The sequence below is a fragment of the Phoenix dactylifera genome, unplaced genomic scaffold, assembly GCF_009389715.1.
Source record: "Phoenix dactylifera cultivar Barhee BC4 unplaced genomic scaffold, palm_55x_up_171113_PBpolish2nd_filt_p 001031F, whole genome shotgun sequence".
Lineage (NCBI taxonomy): Eukaryota > Viridiplantae > Streptophyta > Magnoliopsida > Arecales > Arecaceae > Phoenix > Phoenix dactylifera.
Window position 1 is genome coordinate 37,020 of NW_024068384.1, and position 9,835 is coordinate 46,854.

Sequence of the window (9,835 nt, forward strand, 5' to 3'; positions counted from 1 at the left end):
TTTGACGGCACTCGCCACCACCTATTTATGCCATCCAACACCCTTTCCTTGCTCTCTACTCTTTAGTTCTCTCTCCAACTGAACCCCTTCTCTTCTTCGACTCTTCTTCTACTCTTCTCATCTTGTTGCTGTTTGGAGCTCTGATGGCTCTGGAAACTCCGGCGCCGGTGCCGGCTTTGGTGTTGAAGTCTCGTGTTGCTGAATCGAGAGAGGCGTCGCCGCCGCCGCCGCCGCCGCAGAGGGTGGAGGGGTGGGCAAAGCGGAAGCGGACGAAGCGTCACCGCTTCTTTGATCACCACCCGACTGAAGAGGAGTACCTCGCGCTCTGCCTCATGATGCTTGCCCGTGGCGGTGGCGGAGCCGGTCACGGCCGCCTCCCGTCCCCCACGCCACCGGCGCCGCCGGAGACAAGGCAGGAGTACAAGTGCTCCGTCTGCGGTAAGGCCTTCGGTTCCTACCAGGCCCTTGGTGGGCACAAGGCCAGCCACCGGAAGGCGCCCCACACCCCCGGCGGGGGGGCGGAGGAGGTGGACTCTACCGGCTCCGCCTCCTCGTCGGGCGGCGGGGGGAGGGCGCACGAGTGCTCGGTGTGCCACAGGACGTTCCCGACGGGGCAGGCGCTGGGGGGCCACAAGAGACGCCACTACGACGGCGGCGCCGGCGCTGGAGCCACCGGAGGGAGCGGGATAACGACGCTGGAGGCGGCGAGCTCGGGGCTGAGGGGGTTCGATCTGAACCTGCCGCCACTGCCGGAGTTCGGGTCCGAAGCTGCCGCGAGTTGGCGTTTGGCGGCGGCCGACGAGGAGGAGGTGCAGAGTCCTCTGTCGCTGAAGAAGCGGCCGTTCAAGATTTCGACTCAGAGAAAGTCAGCGGTCGCGGAAGAGCCTGCGACCGCCTTTGTTTAGTTCATTATCTATTTCTTTTTTTGTATTTTTAGGTTTGGAATTATATCACGATTATTTGTTGGTGTACAGGGAATTTGCAATTATTCTTTGTAGCTAGGTGTTCACAAGTTTTTATAACTTTTTCTTATGTTGTTTCTTAGAGATAATTATAAAGTTATTATTATTGCTTTTTTAAAGCATGGATTCTGACTTGGTCCTTCATGTTGTTAGCTTGTGTTATAGATTAATATAAGTTTTGGAGTGTATGGATTACGATGAGGTGGGGTTTGGTGAGGGGATAAGAAGGGAAGGTGGGAGTTTCTTTGCTTTCATGCTCGAGTTTATTTTTCTTATCAAAAGAGAAATAAAAGTATGCTATGAGATTTTTTTGAGAGGACATTATCTAGAAACTAGACTTGTTTCTTTCTCTTGCGTGTTATATAAGAACATTATATAGTTGGTAGAACTTTTTATAGATCCAATAATAAAAAAAAAAAATAGTGCTTTCAAGAAAAGTTGTAAATTCAACCATATAAAAAACAAAGAAAAAGCTGTAAAAACTCTTTATGTATTAGAATTATTTTTTCCTCAAGGTGATATTAGTTTTAAAAAAAATATTTTTCTTTCAGCCAACGAGTACTGGCGAGACACAAGAAAGAGGCGGCAGGGACGGATTGGGATGGGAACTTTGGAAGCTCCGCAAGGTGGAAGTGCCGTCTCGCAAGCGTCTGAGGTCACTTTTGCTGCATTTAAAATAAGGAGGTATGATCAATTATCTAATAAAAGCTTCCAACTAGATATTATTTTTAACTCACGTACAGTTTTGCTGAGTCGGCTGGATATGATGGGAACTCGGTGTTCCTCAACTAGATATTAATATTTCTAACTTTATTTTCGAAAACAGATGATTAGTATTTAATTGCAGAAAGGTGCAACATTTCTTGCATGAGGTAACTTTATGTACACAGAGAGAGAGAGAGAGAGAGAGAGAGAGAGAGAGAGAGAGAGAGAGAAACTAATTAAGTTCTACCCTCCTTTCCACGGAGGCTGCTTGTTTAGCTTTCCTCAGGCTAAGGTAGAATGGATCTCTCAGAAAGAGAGAGTGACCAAGTTCTCCACTTATTTTTTTAGCACCTCATCTTCACTGACGTTCGTGACTCCAACTAGGCTCCACAGAGGCTTCTTTTTTGGCCTTCGGATGACGCTGGTTTGAGGTGGGTCCATGCACACATATCAGGGTGGCTTGGGGGGCAGGTAAGTCGGCAACTAAAAATAATTTACTCTTGCTGGCCAGTGGATCCGCTATGCAATGCTTCATGGATATGCCGTGCGGCGTGGGAAGTGGGTTTGCTGGGAACCTTTTTTTTTTTTTTTTTTTTTTTTTTTTTTTTTTGCGCTAATACGGGTGGATCATACCTGACGGGTACGGATACACCCAATAAAGTCAAAAAATAGGATACCTCGGAGTGCCAAAGGCAGCTCCCCATCTCCAGTCCACAAGGTATCTCCGGAATGGCGAGCTACATACGCAGCCACCCAATCCGCAGCACCATTGGCTTCACGGTAGATGTGCTTAGCCTGAAAGGCTCATCCATCCCTCGCCATAGTCCATATGTCATGAAGCAATGGGTGGTCACTGACGTCACCCCTAGGGCCCTCTCGGATCCAACTGATAACGGTGGCTGAATCACCCTCTAGGATGATAGACCTAGGGCCCTCTGGGAACCACTTTTAGCTGCAAGTCAATTGTCACAGGAGCATGGGTCCTTCATGGAATGCAAGTAGAATTGCAAAATGCTGTGCAACCATAGATGGTCATATTAAACAAGACAGTCCGTACCTTTTAGGCTAAGTATATATATAAAAAGATTAATAGAGCCGCGGATTGAGTGGCTCCATTTGTATCAAATCATTCTAGAAGAGTTCTCTGAATTGGTGAAAGGGAGCTATCTAGAGAGCTTCGAGACTCATTACTTTTTTATTTTTTTTGGATGTGATGGTTGTTCATCTTCTAATGGCAGGCATTCGGACATGGTACTTTGTGGTTTGCTGGCTGCACCATAGAGGATGTTGGCATTTTAGGTCCCATGCCAATTACTCGTGGCATGGAAGGTCGGCTGTTGTTTGAGATGGCACTGACCACTGGCCAAGCCGCATACTATTTCTCTCAAAATTTAAAAAAAATAAAAATAAGATCAAGTAACATGACGTCAAGGGGTCTCCTTTTTAGATTATAAGCTAGTGCTCACTAAAATAAGTTACTATAGAGAAGAATTCAATATCCAATTATGTCACGAAGGATTCAACTTTTTGTGAAATTAAATATATGCGTTAGCACAGGAAAAAAGAAGAATATATTGGATTAAGTTGGTCAATCTGGGAGGCTGGTCCGGTTGAAAAAATTTTTGCTTCATAGAAACAACAAAAGAATTAAAACTCAATCTAAATATGGCTTAGACTTTATCAAGAAATGCAAACCGAGCTCAAGTTCAAGATTTTATAAATATAAAGCTAAATTATTTTATATTAAAAGGAACGATTAGAAAGCAGCCAACAGCAAGTTACCATAATATATTCATTTTATACGTGGTCGAGCAACTGAAGTTGGCAAATTGTTCAGCCGAGTCAACCAAATTTTGGTTGCCTACGTACCATTTTCAATTTTATCATATCAAGGTGGTAGCTCAAGATGCCCAACCCAAATTTGATCCATTATTTGACCCGAATTTTGTCGAGGCATCAAAAGGCTGACCTAGACTCAAATTTGTAGAAGCTGGTAGGTCCTGATCCAGTTTTGCGACTCGACGACTCCTACATCAAGCATCAGATGTCCAAAATACTTAGGGCAGTTAAATTTGCAATTTACTAGTGGCACAGCAGCCCGTTTTACTTGACTAAGAGATAGATGACATGGCTCCTTACGCGTGAACACTGACTGGATAGATACAAAATTGAGATGATTCGTTAATATGAATACCAAGTACCAATTAAGGTTCCATCACCTGATCTAGTCCAATTTAGTGTGCAATTTTTTTTGTTCGATGCAGGCCGTAAATTTTCGCGTACCCTCTCCGACCCATGGGCTCCCCCACTAGGATCAACACTCATGTGTGAGTACGTCACCTCAACGCCACCTCGGTACTAGCGGATCAGAAATGCTTCCACCGGTAACGTCCGGGCGTGGGGCATCCGGTCCCCGCATTTAATCGACGCCCGCGCGTTTCGAACCTGAACCACCCCGGTGGAAACCAAAGGTTCGTTTCATCTGTGCTACCACTTTGGTGGCTCATTTAGTGTGCAATTGGGAGTCACAAGGAGAAACTTAGTTGCACCTTCTCCACCCATGGGTCCACCATTTCTACCTCAACAGGGCCATTCACGGTCTCCTTCTGGCCTGACTAGGGTTGAAAACACTTGGGATGTTATCCTGATGGCTTCTCTTAACTTTGGGCCATGAGGTTGGCTAGAAAAAAAACAAGTGGAATGGCTCTTTCATGAATGCCCTCTATATAGGAAGTCAAGGAGTCAGGTAGTACTTTTGAATGAAGCCCTTCTTGGCTTAGAGAAAGGAGAATAGTTTTCTCTGTTCCCGCTTGGACTTCTTCTTCTGCGACACCAGTTAGCTGGAAGACACTTCGGTTTCAGCCTAACGCGGTTTGGAAAGAACGTGGTTCTTTATCTGGCAGCTTTCATGGTCCTCAATTCGAATTGACTACGCTGATGCCAGTTTTATCGGAAGCCGATAGAAAAAAACCTAGACCAAGATACGGGTCTCGTTGGAAAAATTGAAGTCCGTTTGACTATTTGTAAAGATTGAGCTGAAAATTCTGTAGAAATCGAGCATGTTGGCCCATCCATCTTGCACTGTTTTGTTGGAATAGATTTATACTGTGTGGGAGATAGTCCGAATCATTTAATGTTTGGTTAGAATTTGCGGAGGATATCCCCTATTTTGAGGGATGTCTCCTCCTTATTCCACAAACAAATGACACCTTATAATATTTTTAAGATTATGATTTGTCAACTTTAAATTAGTCTATGTATGCAAGATTATTGATTCTTACATTCTCAAAGTAAATTATTTTTTCTTCTTGTTTAATTTTGCTGTCTGTCCTGAAAAACCCTAGCTGAGGTGAGTAAAAGAGTGATCCTCTTAGCATCATGACTTCCTACTACATGGAGGGGCTATAGTATACCTCCAAGTCGTGAGTACCTAATGAAATAGAGGGGGGAACATAATAGCAAAGCAAGTTGGGAACCTACATAAGCCTTGTGACAGTTCCATGAGCTAATCCAAGTGCTTAATGAAGATGCGATGAGGATGTCATGGGCCTAGGTGAGGGAGAATGTCATGGACTGTGCATTTCATATAACATTTAGGATATATTTCCTTCTCTTGAATACATGTACCAAAAGGGACCTTAAAAAGCTAGATTTCTGAAGGCTTATACAATTCTCTGGAACCTCATGGATTTGACTAGAACATGCATGGTAGACTCTGCGAAGGGAGGCTGCATATTTTCTATGTATGTTTCTAAGCATTTCCTACAAAAGTCGGAAACTTTTAGAAAATGATGCAGAAGGATCCTAACCATTAGGTTTATGACATTCATACGTATTCATAGCCATTGATTATATATAACAATACCCATTAAAAGGGAGGCCTCATTTGGCCAAATAAATAAGCAAAAAAGCCTTGTAGAGAATTTTCTATTTACTCAAACTCTCTTTGGTGTCCTTTTCTAGTTTTCGTACTCTTCCAACTAGCTTGTTAGGCTGAATTAGTGGCAAGTATGGGCATGCCAAACTTATGACCGCCACATGGTTTGCTTGAGGAACAGCAAGCCCTGTCATAGGAGGCACTTTTTTTTTCTCTTTTACAATGCATGAGCACAGTCAACAAGATCAAAAAAAACAACCGGTGAAGAGAATAAAAAACATCCGCTTGGTTCTCCTCAAAGAATTCTCCAAAATGATGTGCTGCAAAGAAAGTCATCCAGTCAGTTACACTGTTTGCCTCTCGGTAAACATGGGCGGCCTGGAAGGAGCCACATTCTCTCGCAAGTTTCTAAATGTTGTGGAGCAGCGGCTACCCGCCCATCATAGTATGCCGGCCTCAAACCCACTTTTCTCTTGCCACTTTGTCGGTAGGACTTGCACGGATCCTGAGGTCTCTCTAGCTCTGAAATTGTGTTGGACTCTTTTCCATAAGGCCTTAATAGGACTTCAATGGAGGAACAAATGCTCAACCATCTCATCCCACCGTCTATATAATGTTTAAGGCTATACCCATGCCCCATCTTCTATTCCAAAGATAATCCACTATTTGAAGCTTATTCCAATTAATTATCAACCATATAACTATTTACACCCTCATTGGCATCACTCTCTTCCATAAGTGCTTGGCCACAGGACACACAAACTCCTCCGTGATTGAGGAACTGGTAGCAAGATTTATACGTCCCGAACCACTAAGCCGGCAGTCTGGACACAAGCTGAAGAAGCTTTGCTGTTCCTTCATTCGATATAGTCAGTGTAAACTTCCACTCCCATCTACTGCCCTACGGTACATATTCTATTTGGTCTGATATTAAGATTTCTGGTTTCTAGGCAACCTGAAACAATTGCAGAAACTACACTGTGCATCTAGCCAAAATCTCTGTTCGCCTGCCGGTTGAGCTCACATCTGAAAGCCACAGCCACCTTTCAAACCACCTTCCAAAACAGGGATACTAAGAGAGGAGATAGCACCATAAAATCAAGTGGCCTGATGTGGCTGTAATCATATGCACCAGCCACTGCCATTTTACTAGCGTTGGGGTAAATATCCTCCCCAACCATTCTATAGTGAGAGCCCAAGTCTACTCTTCAAGCCCCAAGGCCCGGGACTGAGGCCACTGAAGTCCTTCGGCTCCCACACAATTCTCCTGCTAGCTAAATCCAAATTACACTTTCTAGCTAGTCTTTTTTTACTTGCGTTGGGGTAAATATCCTCTTCAACCATTCTATAGTGAGAGCCCAAGTCCACTCTCCAAGGCCCGAGACTAAGGCCACCGAAGTCCTTCGGCTCACACACAATTCTCCTGCTAGCTAAATCCAAATTATATCTTCCGGCTGGTCTTTTTACATGAGATCCTAGGTTTATTATTAAGAGTTCTATCATTTTCCAAATAAAATTTGCATGTGCTTGTTTTCTTGAGAGGTTACGCTTTTTTCCATGCATGGAAGTTTAGGTTTTAGATATCAAAGATGAGACATTTGGGCTTTATGTTAAGATAAATACTTCTTTAACTAATCCTTAGTTAAGATAAACTAATTTGGTGCTGTATCTAGTTTAAGAGAAGGATCATATTTTATATTGAGGGCCTTGGCTGTGCGAAATTTGAGATCTTTGACAGTAGAGCAAAATTATCTAGAGATTCTTAGGACAACATGGAGTGCTAGGAAACAAAGGGAGAAGGAACAAGATGAGGGAAAAGAGGGGCATAATGTAGAGTGAGGCCTAAGACCAGGCCCCAAGGACGAGCCACCCTTCTTCTTCTTACAAAGAAGACATGACTTGAACCCCACTTGGAAACACCTATTGTTTGGAAGATCATTGTAGCTTTCGTTCCCAGCATCTGGCATGCTTTAGCAATCTGATAACGGAGGAGAGGCTGACAGAAGCTCTGTTACGTACGGTGATATCCCATGATCAACACTATCGCAGCACTGTACGCTGGTCAGTGTATACAGGACTCACGCATAAGAGATGGGAAAAAATTATGAAGTATAAAGAGGAACATGTTGGAGAAGAAACTAATTTTTCTGATTCATTATTTGCATTGATATGTCATGGTGCATGAGTGAGTTTGTATATAACTAAAGAAAGACTAGCTTGGGAAAGAATGAACAAAAGTTGGACTCTAATTCTTGTACTACCATCTAAAAATATACTGCCGGTAGAACATTTCTGTCAACAAAACAATAAAAATATCCCAAAATAGGCAACTACTTGCAATGTTTTTTTTTAATATATCTAAGTAAAAATAATAAAATCTGTCAATAAAACAAAAAAATATCCCAAAATAGGCAGCTACTTGCATTTTTTTTAATATATTTAAGTAAAAATAATAAAAAGCCTAATTTTTATGTATAAAAATTTACTATTATAAAATGTATGTTTGGAGCTGCCTTTCCTATTACTAGAGCTGCATGGTAGTTTTGCTCGAGGTTAAAGGCTACCTACCCAGATTAAGGGTAGCGATGCAAATGAATTGAGCAGCTCGTGAGCTGCTTGAGTTTGACTCGGGTCCAATCTCTACTTGACTCAATTGTTTTCGAGCTTGACTAACTCGAATAGTTTTTTGAGTCGAGCTCGAGAAGTAAAGTACTCAGCTCGAGACTTGCAAGCTTAAATATATAAATATATATATATATATGTATATATTATATCATATTTTATTTATAATATATTATTAATTTAATATTAAAAAATATCATATTATGTTATATTTTTAATCATATTTTTTTAATTATGACTTGAGTATAGCTTAGTTGATATTCGAGTCAAGTCGAGTCGATCTCGAGTATTATTTTTTTTATTTTTATTTTTTTGATCGAATTGAGCTCGAGCTTGAATATTAAGGCTCAATTAATTTTGAGTCAAATTTCAAGCCCGAGTATTTTGAATCGAATCTAGCTATTTGATTTGAATTGGCTCGATTGCATCCCTAATCAAGGATCTACCTTATATATAGAAATTTTAGCATTTGTGTTCTCTAAAAAGAATTTTATTCGTTGAGCTATGTTATCCGGAGGAGGACGTATTGGTAGAGGACTTCTCCTTGCGCCATTAACTTCGAACTAAAACCCATTGTGGTGGCCCCTGCGTGCGGTATGCTTAAATATCGTCATAGATAAATGGTTCGAGCCCATCCAGGAGGTTCGAGGTTGGAGCCCCTAATCTAATCTTTCGAAAGTATCTATATATGGATAAATTAACTATTTTAGGGCATTAGACTCATGTTATTATTGTGGGGATTCCAAGTGACATAATTGAGGGATTTCTACTAAGGTTCTCTTCATCTTAGTACTTCATCTAATAAAACTTTTCCGGTCCTTTTTACCACATAAATCAATATATCCATTTTAATTATTCTATTTAGAGGCTGTTTGTTTCCTATAAGACCTATTTTTTCAAAATTGGTCATAAAACATGGTTTGTATCCCATGTGTTTTATGAAAAAAAGTGCTCCACTATTTTTCATGAAACACATTTTACACAAATCGTGTTTTATAATTATCCCATTTAAAAAAAAACTTGCAGAAAAGCAAATACCCCATGGAGTAGTAGCATTGGGTCCACATTTTTGTCATAACAAATTATGAATTTTGGGATGGAGATTTGTTAGATTTATTTAGATTTGCTCCCACAAATTTTTAATGAAAAAATTCAAGATCACTAGCATTTTAGTATTTGGTAAACTCCACCAACATTTTCATTGTTATACTAACTAAATTTTACAATTGACTGAGAAAAGCAAAATGCCCATAAATCATGCAAGGTTTCCTTCATAAAATAGAATTTGAATGTGGATTGATTTGATACACTTCATGAGGAATATACAAAGGATTTAGGTAGTAGAGGATGCATGATGTAGTTAGGCTAAAATGCAATCACAAGTTCATGCATGCAATCACAACTAATGGACATTTGGGCATATTTTAATGTGCGCTTGTACAGTTAAGGTGGAATGCTTCTATGAGTATTTTGCTCCAAATGCTTCCTAATCAAACTTAACGAAGAGCCTTCCAATATGAAAACCAGTATTATTGGTCATGATCTACTACATTAGATTAGCCAAAAACCAAATATCATGAATTATGGTACTAGATCTTCCCATATTAGATTCATGTATCTATTTATAAAAAGAGAGCATGGTTAGTAATGAATGGGAAAGACATGGAAT

At 41.0% G+C, this 9,835-nt stretch overlaps 1 protein-coding gene across 1 annotated transcript; it reads left to right on the forward strand.

Moving 5' to 3' along the window:
- Positions 1 to 1,081, forward strand: LOC103705292 (zinc finger protein 1-like). Its single transcript, XM_039121285.1, has one exon. It carries the CDS (start codon positions 144 to 146, stop codon positions 903 to 905), a length of 762 nt encoding a protein of 253 aa, XP_038977213.1. The 5' UTR covers positions 1 to 143; the 3' UTR covers positions 906 to 1,081.
- Positions 1,082 to 9,835: the final 8,754 nt, after the last annotated feature.

Bases quoted from the DNA above. Each gene is read 5' to 3' on its own strand.
- LOC103705292 (XM_039121285.1), top strand. From the start codon at position 144: ATGGCTCTGGAAACTCCGGCGCCGGTGCCGGCTTTGGTGTTGAAGTCT.